The following is a 12,867-nucleotide window of genomic DNA, read 5'->3' on the forward strand; positions in this document are numbered from 1 at the left end:
ACTAGCTATGATTTTTAATATGAAAAGCAATCTCGACCAATAAACAACATGATATGTTAGCATACAAGTGGTTTAAAGAACATGTCACGAGATTGTTATAATTCATTTATTGTCTTCTCAATTGTTGGAAACAACTAATAGATTTAAAAGCATTGCTGCTGGCTAAAGTTATAGAGACCTCATGCAACCGTCATACCAATATGTTCCAGAAAATAAATCATAACATTAATCTTAATTCGTGTTTATATAGTTTGTCAGACGTCATTTAAAAAAATGAAGGACTACATGTTGAAATTAAGTATAACTTTCGTGATAACATCAATGACGATTCTCCTAGACATGACATTAGTGGAATGTAAGCTGTCACCACGTGTGTATACTACTCGTTACGGAAGCCTGATAGGTATGATGATTCACAGGAATGGTTTAAGGCCGGTAGAAGTCTTTAGCGGATTACAATATGCTTCTACAAGACAAACGAGATTGCGCTTCATTCCTCCCTCAAGTTCACTTGAGAAATGGATTGGAAATAGAGTATTTTATAACACAAGTTATCGTGGTGTGTGTCCGCAAGCTTATATGTCAGGACAAGGAATTTCTAAACGTCCTATAAATTATCTGAAACATCGCAAGAACATCGAAAAACATGTTGTATATCAAGCTGAAGAATGCCTAATGATGAATTTGTATATTCCACGAAAAGGTAAGATTAAATTTCTCATTATAGATGTCCCCTTTAAATTGATTTGAACAATAAAGATCATTCAAGAGACAGCTGGTACAGGAAATGTATTATAGTTTTTGTCATGTATTTTTGCACTGATGGTTTGCTTCGTTGTAATATAATACCGGACTACTCCAAGACAAAATTTAACCTGTACACACTCGGACATATGGTCAAGTTAGAATAGATAGACTGAAGATTTCACCAAATATTCTCACAACGTGGATACCAACGCTTGATTAAAACTGATGAAAGTGTTTGCATGTAACACGTTATCTTCAACAATATCATTTTGCCCATTCTCATAACAATATATTATATATGCATATGCATGACATAATTTTTTCAGAAACAAGAGAAAGGTTGCTATTACAAACTGTTTTCTAGAAAACAGATACTGATCTTGCATGGTCGAAAACGTAAAGTGTGGCATGATCTGTGTCAGCGGGATCCCAATCCTTGTACCAGTACATCATGAGAACTAACAATAAGAATTAGTTTTAACATGCTTAAATCATCAGAGGGATACAAATAGAAATACAGCAAACAAAAACATAGAGTAGACGTGCTCGGGTACTATTACATCCCAACCATAAAAAGACAATAGGAACAGATCTGAGAGAACTTTCAGTTACTGACAGCTAGTTCAAAGCCACTAACAACTAATCATAAAAATTCATGCATCTAAGACTAAATGTCTGTCATATTTGGTATTCGTAAATTGTTTTGTTATAAATTATAAAAAAAAGAAGATCTGGTATGATTGCCAATGTGACAATTCTCCACAAGAGACCAAAATGACACAGAAATTAACAACTATGGGTAACCGTACGACCTTCAACCACGAGCAAAGCCCATACCGCATAGTCAGCTATAAAAGGCCCCGAAATGACAAGGTAAATCAATTTAAACTAGAAAACCAACGGCCTTATTTATATAAAAAAAAATAAAGAAAAACAAATATGTAACACATAAACAAACGACAACACCTGAATTACAGGCTCCTGACTTTGGACAGGCACATACATACATAATGTGGCGGGGTTAAACATGTTAGCGGGGTCCTAACCCTCCCCTAACCTGAGACAGTACAACATAAGAAGGAACTATAAAAATCAGCTGAAAAAGACTTGACTCATCAGATGTACAAAAGTAGACCGTTAGTTTTCTCATTTGAATATTTCACATATTTATGTCTGAGGCTGTACAACATTGGTTTGCTCATTGATGAAGACCTATAATAATTTCCACTCCATTTGAACTCTGATGGATAGTCCTAATTCTTATTTAAAACCAATGATTAAGTCCTTCGTTTAAATATGTAGGACTCTAAAGTGCGATGGGGACACCGAAGAACGATGGTCCCGCTAAAGTGCGATGGTCTACGCTAAAGTCCGATGCTTCCATACGCTAAAGTGCGATGGTCCGCAGTTCCCTTGAAACATTGTCGATTTTATTGGAAAGTAACGTCGGTAAAAAAAAAGTACTTGTTTTCATGCGTAAACTATAATTTGATTTAGTCGGCTAAAACATTCGTTTGTATATTGAAGGAAAATATAAGGCCACACCAATTTAATTTCTTGTTCTACGGAGTTTTGGACTCCAAAAATTGGGGCGAGCGAGCGATTTGAAAATTTTAATACAAAAATATTTAATTTGCAAATTTTTGAGGCGAAGCTTGAAACGTAAAGGCGAGCGATTATAATTTTTTTTTGTAAACATAAAATAGCAGGGTTTGACAATATTAAAACTTGATTTATCACTTGTACTTTGACATTTCTTTAATTTATGAAGTATTTTATTCCTGTTCACCAAGAAATAATTGTATAATTAAATCTGGTCTATGTATGTGTGACTGACAATGAGACAATTCTCCATCTAAGTGGCATACTCAGGTTGGGAACAACCCCTTCGTGTTATAAATATCCCTTTTAGGAGGGGTCAATATAAGTTATAATATATTTCTTTGTAAAAAACACTTTTTAGTTCAAAAGGGCTCATATTTTCCCAAAGAACTATATATCTATCTTGTATTAAATAGTCAAAACATGATCAAGAATGTTGTAATATTCCTGCACTTAAACCATGTTAACACATTTACTTTAACAGTTTTATATTATTCAAAATAAGTGGACCCCTCTTTTAGAAAAGTTGTTTAAACATGTTAAAATATGATGTATTTCTCCTCTTTTTGAGTAAAAAAATCTAAGTTTTCAAAGTTTTTGTATAGTAGCAACAGAGACATATATACAAATCCTTGGTATTTTTATTTCCTTTTCTACAACAGTAAAATGACCCCTTTTCTGAGGGAGTGTGTTCCCAACCTGATAACAACAAACACAGGTCAAAGTACGGCCTTTACACATGACTTTGATCCAGACCAAACAGCAAGCTATAAGGGACCCCAAAATTATTAGTGTTCACAATTCGAACAGGAAAACCAACTATCTAGTTTATATATCCAAACGGGAGAATACCAATGACCCCCATCAACAAACGATAACTGCTGAACGACAGGCCCCTGAATCAATCAGGACATGTGCATAAACATGCAGCGGCTATGGATAGTTTTGTTTCGCCAGCATACAATATAATTGCAGTTGAAGGCACATCCTTCAGAAGTCCTTTTTACTTTATTCTAACAACGAACATTTTTTGATAGGGAATATAAGTAAGGGGAAAGAAACCAATGTTTTGTTCTGTACAAATATTTCCGCTGTTATATATTTATATTGGAGCACTCCCACGTGGGATAAATTGCTTTCATACTGAAACAAATATTGTCACAGATATTTGCACAGTGTGAGGGGGTGCTTATAGGTTTAAAACCGTTAAATACAGGTTAGACTGTGGTTTAAAAAAAACCAAATGTTGATATCTTTTTATAATATTCTAAAAAACGGTGCGGGAAACAGACATGATTACATTTCCGGATCCGGGAAGCGGGAATATAAAAAAATAAGAAAAATCTGTTTTGAAAAAAATAGTTGCGGGCGGGTCCGTCGAACAAGGAATTAAATTGGTGTGGCCTAACACAGGCGCGGATCCAGAGGGGGGGGGGGGGGTTCCGGGGGTTGGAACCCCCTTTTTTTTGGCCGATCAATGCATTTGAATGGGAGCATATAGCTGGAACCCCCCCCTTTACTCTGGGTTGGGAAACCCCCCTTTTTTAAATGGCTGGATCCGCCCCTGTAACATGTTTTTGTGGTCACTATGAAAAAGAAGAAAAGTCAGCGAACATCACCTCTCTCTCTCTCTCTTGTTTAGATTAAAGCTTCAAAAAAAATATTACATATTCCGACAATAATCTTATTTTGTATTTGTAATTTACAATGCAATCTAATTACAATGTTCTCATTAGTGATAGACTGTGTGAATGGCAATCTACACCAATTATCTTTTGTAAAAATTGTTTAACCTCGATGTTTAATCCCTCGAATCTTACCCTTTTGGTCCATCGCACTTTAGCGAACAAACAACCATCGCACTTTAGCGTGAGACATTATCGTACTTTAGCGAAGACCATCGCACTTTAGCGTGACCATCGCACTTTAGACTACCATCGCACATTAGAGTCCTACAAATATAAATATCTGTACCGACTAAAAAAGGTTATCCTGCTAGTCTTGAAAACATATTTAACGTTTAAACAAAAAGCATCGTATTTGTGGTGAATAACTGTGTAGCGGAAATTCGTTTCTAAAGTACAACGGCATTATTAGGGTTGGTGGATTTTAAAATTTTATCTGTTTAGGGGTACTATATCTTTCTAATTACGAAGGAAAATATTAGAACTTCATAAACTCAAGACCATTTGAAAAAATTAAATTGAATTTTTGCAGACTGACTACCTGCCCCCCCCCCCCCCCCCCCAACCTACCCCCGGAAAATTAAATGGCATTCCCGTCCAACTACTTCTTTAGGTACGAATTTAATTTTTGCTTATCGATTGAAATTAGTTTCTGATATGCAGATGCAGGCAGTTTATTTTTCGCATGAAAATTATTCATAACATGAAAGGATCCATGGGTTAAATATGTATAACATTATTTTGTTGTCTTGTCTACTTCGAAATGAATCAGACACGTAATGTGTTCCAGTCACAAGTATACAAACTGTACATAAATGGGCTATTTCTCAGACTTTTATGACACATAAATGGGCTATTTCTCAGACTTTTATGACTACTTGCATGCAACCAGACCTCGATAGACTTATGTGGATATCGAAAATGATGCAAGTAATTGTTTGATTTTGCTACCGATATTTCCGTTTAATTGAAATTAAATGTATATATGATTGAAATATGTGCAGCCGAGACATCCGGCTGTTTAGATGTAATGGGTTTTTGACGACAAACTGACAAGGCTATGTTAAAAACAAAAATCTACAAAACAGAAAATGAAAATTTAAATAATAAATTTACGGTTCTCTTTGAATTTTTTTTAACTTAAAATGTTAGAAAACTAAGAAATATTTGAGGTAACGCGAGAAAATCTGGTCGACTTTCTTAAGCTCGCCTATATTAGTTTGATATTTTCCATCGAAAAACATCCATATTTATATATACATAAAAAAGAACGTGCAATGAATACAGGTAACTGTCAACCAATGGCCTCTTTCTAATGACTACTTGGGAAGTTTTGAGATATACAGACATCATTTGAGTAAATTGAAAAGAATAGAAAAATCTGGCTTTTCCATTTGCTGTTACAACTGAAACTTCACACTATTTTAACATTATTTTTGACATAAAAAGATAGCACTGATAATTATTTTCTTAATTCCAATTTCCGTAAAGCATATTGAGGAATTTTCTTTAAAAAAGTCTTGATAGAAGAGATTTTGTGATCAACAGCCAGTCGTCATAAGGTCAAGTAGACAAGATAATTCTATCACTGCTGGATCAATTAAACAATAATTTTGCCCAAAACCAAAAATTCAGAAAGCTAACACATAAAACTTTTTTTCGTTGAATATGCAACGGGTATATAAAAAAAAAACAATACACGGTATGGTATGGCTTATCCTGAATACTAAACTAACGATTGCAAAACACATAAATAAGCATAAATGTCGGACTTTTACAGTCGACTATAGGGTATGTTTTTTTCATATTTTGAAGGTCATAGTTTTACGATAACCTATGATTGAACTGAGAACGATAACTTTCTCGCAATCATTGCCCATCTTCTTATATATTGTTTTTTTATAAACATGCTTTTTTTCCCTCTAATTTAGAAGAGATCTTCGGCCACAACAGCTTTTTGAAGTGTCATTTTACATTTTTCTTTTTCTTCTTTTCTGTGACGGAAAATTGAACACTTTCACATGAATGAACATGCACTTAATTAAGTTTTCTGTCTTTCAGGCGTAGTACGCGTAAATGTGCAGTGTGTTTTTTTTTATAGATACTAGTAAAAACTGCATATTTGAATAAGTTAAAACCACTTTGAAATTTGTATGTAACACGAATAAATTTAAAAAAAGCTGATTTTAAAGTTTTGAAATTTTTTAAAGAAATTTACATTCTGAAACCAAAGTTCTTCGTCGACTTACATGTATTTATGTATAAAATTTAAGTTTTTTTTAGCACGAATTTACTATCCAATTAAATGAAGCATGCAAATCGTTCTTAAAATATAAAATTTAGAAAGTGTATAATATCATATCATTCAATTTTAAAGTCATGAGAAACCTCAAATTAAAAAAAATCATGCATATGGTTTTTTTTATAACTAAATGGATAGTTTTCATTATACAACTTATGTACATATACTTTTTTCTGAGGAAAATTCTTTAATTTGTCCACATTCAGAAGAAGTTTACTTATTTTTAATTGCTTGCTTCCAGGAAGCAATTCGCCGACATATTTTCCGTATGCATATAGTGACCTGAGCGTAACCCTCCTCGTAAAAATCCGGTGATCGCAATACGCATGGATCTGTCATTAAAATAAACAATTACCTGATTGTACATGTTAAACACGTGCTCAATACCCATGCTTTTTGTTATTTGTTTACTATAAGGTGACAATCGGTAAACTTCGGCTTTAAAACACGGCATTTAATGAGCAGCCATATTTGTTAAATCATAACAGACAGAGAGAAAAAAAAATGACGATTATACGATATATTTGCGTAAAAAATGACAAAATCGTGCACAGAGTTCTAAGTTTATGATATACACATGCATAGGTTAAAGAATTGGATAAACATTATTTGTTCACCACTCACTGGTTTCATATGACTTTAACACTTCTAATTTTTTGAAATATTTCTCCAGCATCTTCAATTGGTTAAACAGCTTCCGTTAGTTTTTATTAAAACTGTAATAATGCATAACATGAAAATATCCGAAAATGTAAGGCAAAATAAAAGCCATAAGCATTGTGTCTCTCGTTTGGTGAAAAAGCCGAAACATGTGATAATAACATTGAGAATGAAAATGGGGAATGTATCAAAGAGACAACAACCCGACCAAAGAGCAGATAACAACCGAAGACCACCAATGGGTCTTCAATGCAGCGAAAAATTCCCTCACCCGGAGGCGTCCTTCAGCTGGCCCCGAAACAAAACTGTATACTAGTTCAGTGATAAAGGACGTCATACTAAACTCCGAAATAAATAAAAGAAACAAAAGTTTAAAAACATACAAGACTAACAAAGGCCAGATTCATTATTGAGAGCCAATTATGTATCATCCAAATATCTAAAAATATTGTTAAATTTTTGTATCAGATGTTGTTTCGATGGGTCTTTGTTGATTTTAGTCATACATTGTAACTCATGTAGATTTGTATTGAATTGAAGCCCGGAAAGCTGTTAATATGATTACAAAGCTGTATTTTATACTATCGGACAAAAGCCTACGCACGATAAGTCCTGTAAAAAAACGGAATACTCTTTTTCATTCAAAACCAAAACCTTAACATTCAAGTTTGATTCACTTTTATCAAGGTGATATAAATTAGCATTTGCATCTAAAACAAGAAAAGACATATAAGGTCGTTTTTAATGGAATATAAATTAAGATTCTTGACTAATCTTTATTGGGGAATAAAGAAAAAAAACTGTAAAGTTAAGCATATTATTTTTTCAGACAGCAGTTTTCCTGTTTAAACAAAGGGACAATACTCTAACATAAATAATACAATTATTCTAAATGTGTTCAATAAATAACTTTCTCAAAGAACTAGGATGGTTGTTACAGTTCATTAACGTAAGGACTTAATGGGACAAATATGAAAGAAATCTATACTTTTACGACATTATGATTTCTGACATTAAATTGCATCATGTTTATCGAGAGACAAAAGATTTTTAGAGTTCACAAAGTCAGTTCTTTCTTGACAGTTCAATACATCACGTCAATTAAAGCACATTAAAGATGACACTTAATCTTTATTCTTAAGACTGAAACATACATTAAGATGTATATAATAATCGAGATTATTATCTTTCTTTCAAATGTCAATAAATCTTTTTGAAAACTGTGTGTACTTATCGAAATATAAAAATATGATAGCAGTACAACAAATATTCAGCATAGATATCATGCCATCAAAATGATTCACCTTTTTAGTATATAAAAATAAGTAGATGTGACATGACTTACAATGATTCAATTAGACAGCTTTCCACCAGAGACTAAATAACGTAGATGTTAGTTTCAATTGGTCACTGTTCGACCTTCATCAATGAACAAAGCCCATATCTCACAACAAGCTATAAAATGCCCCGAAATGACAATTCTATATAATTAAAATGAGAAAATTAACTATCTACTAGTAACTTGTGTACAAAAACATAAACGAAAACCAATATGATACAAAGCAACAAACGACAAGCACTGAATTACAGGCTCATAACTTTGGAACATACTGAAAGTGGTGGGCTTATACTTTTGCGGGCACCAAACCTTCCCGATTGATAAAGAGTTGTTAGCACAACAAAAAACAAACTATGAAAATCAGTTGAAAAGGGTCAAACTCATTGGATCATTAATAGCAGAAAAAACGACTTACAAAAATGCTAGAGACAAAAAGTACAGATATGAGAGTATTCGCGGATACAAAAAGCTAGTGCAAACCTGAAAACAACTAATAACTAGATGTGTCAAAGCGACACGAATGGCCCCGTCTCAAAAAGTTGAAAAATCTGCAATTTCAATAACACATGTGGACACAAACATGATGGTTGTCTCACATATCAAAAATCAGCTCAAAATCTGAAGGCGTATAGAAAAAAAGTCTGTATAACTGTGATTTTCAACAATTTTCAAAAAAATCTTAATGCAAAAATTAGCGAAGCGGAACGAAACTTAAACGTGATCTGTAACTCATCATGAGTAACTCACATACAAAAAAATCAGCCCAATATCTGAAAGCGTTTAGAAAAAAAGTCTGTATAAATATGATTTTCAACAATTTATCAAATTCCATATCCTGTAATTTCGGCAAAATTAGCCGAGCGGAACAAAACTTAAAACTTGATCTGTAACTCATCTTGGTTAACTCACATGCCAAAAATGATCCCAATATCTGAAAGAGTTTAGAAAAAAGGTCTGTATAACTGTGATTTTCAACAATTTATTAAAGTGCAAAGCCCGTAATTTCGGCAAAAATTAGCGGAGCGGAACAAAACTTAAACTTGATCTGTAACTGATCATGGGTAACTCACATACCAAAAATCAGCCCAATATCTGAAGGCGTTTAGAAAAAAACTCCGTATAATGGTTTGTTGTGGAATGACGGAATTTCGGAATTACGGAATTTCGGAATTACGGACAAGGGTAAAACTATATGGTATCGACAACTTGGTTGCGGGGCCATAAAAATAATGTATCTAATACTAGAATATCAGTCAGTACATATCCAACATCTAATAGATCAAGTGTAAAAAATTTCATAAACACTCAGAAAAAAATAGGTGTATAGCAATAATATTTAGTTTGTTTGTAAAAATAATTGATAACACAAGCAACATTTATTTATACTGATAAAAACAATATTGAAAGAACATATTACAGTGTTAAACTGGTAACCTTTTACGATTAGTTTTTAAGCTTTCTTTGAAGGATCAGCAAGTCTACCTGCCTCGAAAAACAACATCATCGTAAAAATTAGTTCATTTGTTCTCGAATTTTAGTCATTTCTTTATAAATTAGTTTTCCAAATTCATAAATATTATTTATCAAACTTTATCTTCTTTATTTCTAAATAGTCTTTAATATTCTTTTGCATGTACATCCAAACTTTGAAACTAAATTCTCGTATATACAGTTGGAAATCTCGATTAAAATAAAATAAAATTAAGTCTTCTTACGATAGAGTCGAGAAAGCCAATAATAAAACAATGCCGGTGACGATATCGATTAAAAGGGCCCGAAATGACAATGTAAAACAATTCAAACGAGAAAACTAACGGCCTTATCTATATAAAAAAATGAACGAAAAATAAATGCATTATTTATATAAGATTAGATAATTCCATTGGAAGCTTGTGATACTGAAATTAAAGAAATGGCAAACTTTGCTGCATATCGATATAAAAAAAATAGAAAAAATCATTTACATATAAAATTTAAAGATCTTTCTGATCACTAAGTTTCGAAGTGTTCCACAAAGTACTTAGAATGTTACCATTTCCCAAAGTACACCTATTGTTTCACACCTGAAAAAACTCATCATAGTCAGATACCAGGATTGAAATTTTGTATTTGCACCAGACGCGCGTTTCGTCTACAAAAGACTCATCAGTGACGCACGAATAAAAAAAATTAAGAAGGCCATATAATGACTGAAGTTGAAAAGCATTGAGGAACAAAAATTCCCAAAAGTTTTTCCAAATACAGCTAAGGTAACCTATTCCTCAGGTAGAAAACCAAAGTTATCGCGCATACGGTTCTGTTATATATACATTTTATAGAGACATAATTTCTTTGCGTGAATATAAATATCTAAAAAGTCTATCTGTGTATGCTAAGAAATTAAACATATATTTACATGTAAAGTAGGTATCTTTCTACCATTTTTTATTAATACAATTTAAAGAAAAGGTCGTCTAGATTTTTATTCATGTATTTGCAGTCTTATCGATCTTTTCACATTCAATTTTAACATCGAGGTCCGTTTGAATTTGGTTAGTAACTTTAAAATCCTTGACTAAAAGTTATAATTGTGCTTCAGATTTTTGAAGTTGAATATGTTATCTATTCTTGAAGGGCTAAGTTAGTTTATAAAACACATGTACATGGACTTTCTTTTTAAATAAAATCGTTTACCTCATCAAATTCTTCTGAAATGTACTTCCATTGAATTATTGTCGTCCGTACTATGATCTATATAGAACTAACCGTGATGATTCGGGCTTACGTAAAACTAGTTTAGGATATATATTAAGTTTCTAATCTGAAGCAGACCAAAATAATTCGTTTTTATTTGGTGTTATAATTCTTTTTAGTTTATTCTTGCATTTGGCAACCCAGAATGTCTTATACAAATGTATCCCTGTTATGTTGCTGTTTTTGGTTATTTTCTTTGAAGCACAACTCCCGGTTTTAAATTTCATCTCAGCAGAAAAATTAATTTCAGTTAGCCTTCAGTAAAAGCTGTTTTGAAGATAACAGGAAAAGCTTGCATTTTATCCCAATTTTCTATTTTAGCGATTTTGGTCATAAGGTCCGTTTGAATTTGATTAGTGACTTTAAAATCCTTGACTAAAAGTCAAAATCATGCTTTAGATTTTAAAAGTTTAGCATATTAAACCTACTTGTTGGCAGGATGGATCATTGGACACATTTTAAAACAACATACCCACATGATGTCAAGTTTGGTTGATTTTACCCAAATAGTTACAGTGGAGAAAATTTGTGTAAATGTAAAAACAAGACGATAGACGCATAGTGATGCGAAAAATTGTAAATGCAGATCAGAATGATAACAGCAGTAGTTAATCTTAAAGATCAAATTTATTTTTGATTGTTTCAAATTTCTATACGTTGTGGAATTCTAACCTTTCTTGGAACTTTTAACAAGATTGCTATAGTAAAGGTATTGTGGCGTAATAAAGACGAGCAAATTACGACACGGACAATCTGCGTGACTTCTACTTCACTTAAAGCATCAGTGTCAATTACTGTCGGACAGATTAGGAAATTCAATAATAGTAGACACAATTAAGACGGGAAATACCATTAATGTAAAGGTAGCATCTGACAGGGTTCCAATATAGCACAATACCGAGGCTAATAGCCTTTGTTAGTCTTGTATTATTTTTAATTTTAGTTTCTTGTGTACAATTTGGAAATTAGTATGGCGTTCATTATCACTGAACTAGCATATATTTGTTTAGGGGCCAGCTGAAGGACGCCTCCGGGTGCGGGAATTTCTCGCTACATTGAAGACCTGTTGGTGACCTTCTGCTGTTGTTTTTTTTCTATGGTCGGGTTGTTGTCTCTTTGGCATATTCCGCATTTCCATTCTCAATTTTATTTATGTCGAAAATATTCTAACGCTATAAAACAAGTGGTTTTGTTGTAAACGAGGAATGTGTAGGATCTTTAAAGGCTGTTGCATATTTAAAGCATGCCATTACATAGTCAGCTTTATTTTATACCAGAATGATGAAAATATAATTATAAAGTAATTACACAAAGCTACAAAATATAAAATCTAACGTCATGTCAGTGTTAAAAAATAGTATCCAAACTACTTATGCTATTCCCTTATTGGTGTTTAAAATGTCAAACTATTCGATTCTATAATAAACAAGCATCTAACAGCATTAAGGTTCTTGTTACATCCAACTAAACAGTCTGTAAAGGATATAAGCCGATAACAGAATGGACTGTTAGAGGCTTATATCTTACTTAAGTACAGCTCTTTATAAGAACCAGGCAGTGTGCCATATACATGTGATACATGGGGGGTTTCAGATTTTATCTACATTTGGCCTAGTAGAAGCAATGAGTGAAAAACGCTCAAAAAATAATTTTGAGTGGGAAAATATGAGTGGTTGCCATGGTAACGGACACACAATTTTTTGGTTGTTAAGCGATGAAAAATCTTTCAAAAATCAGCTAAATCACCACACATTTTAGAGCCTGATTATGAATACAATCATGCATTTTTCATTAATTTT

The 12,867-nt window shown here is 32.7% G+C and overlaps 1 protein-coding gene across 1 annotated transcript in view; it reads left to right on the plus strand.

Annotated features, from left to right (window-relative positions):
- The first annotated feature begins 324 nt into the window (after positions 1 to 324).
- Positions 325 to 12,867, plus strand: part of LOC139517920 (neuroligin-4, X-linked-like) — a 261,221-nt gene continuing 248,678 nt past the window's right edge. Inside the window, exon 1 of the mRNA XM_071309459.1 lies at positions 325 to 703. Coding sequence (XP_071165560.1) covers positions 340 to 703 — 364 coding nt within the window. The 5' untranslated portion in view covers positions 325 to 339. The remainder of the gene's footprint in view (positions 704 to 12,867) is intronic.

Source organism: Mytilus edulis, chromosome 3 (genome assembly GCF_963676685.1).
Source record: "Mytilus edulis chromosome 3, xbMytEdul2.2, whole genome shotgun sequence".
Classification (NCBI taxonomy): Eukaryota; Metazoa; Mollusca; class Bivalvia; order Mytilida; family Mytilidae; genus Mytilus; species Mytilus edulis.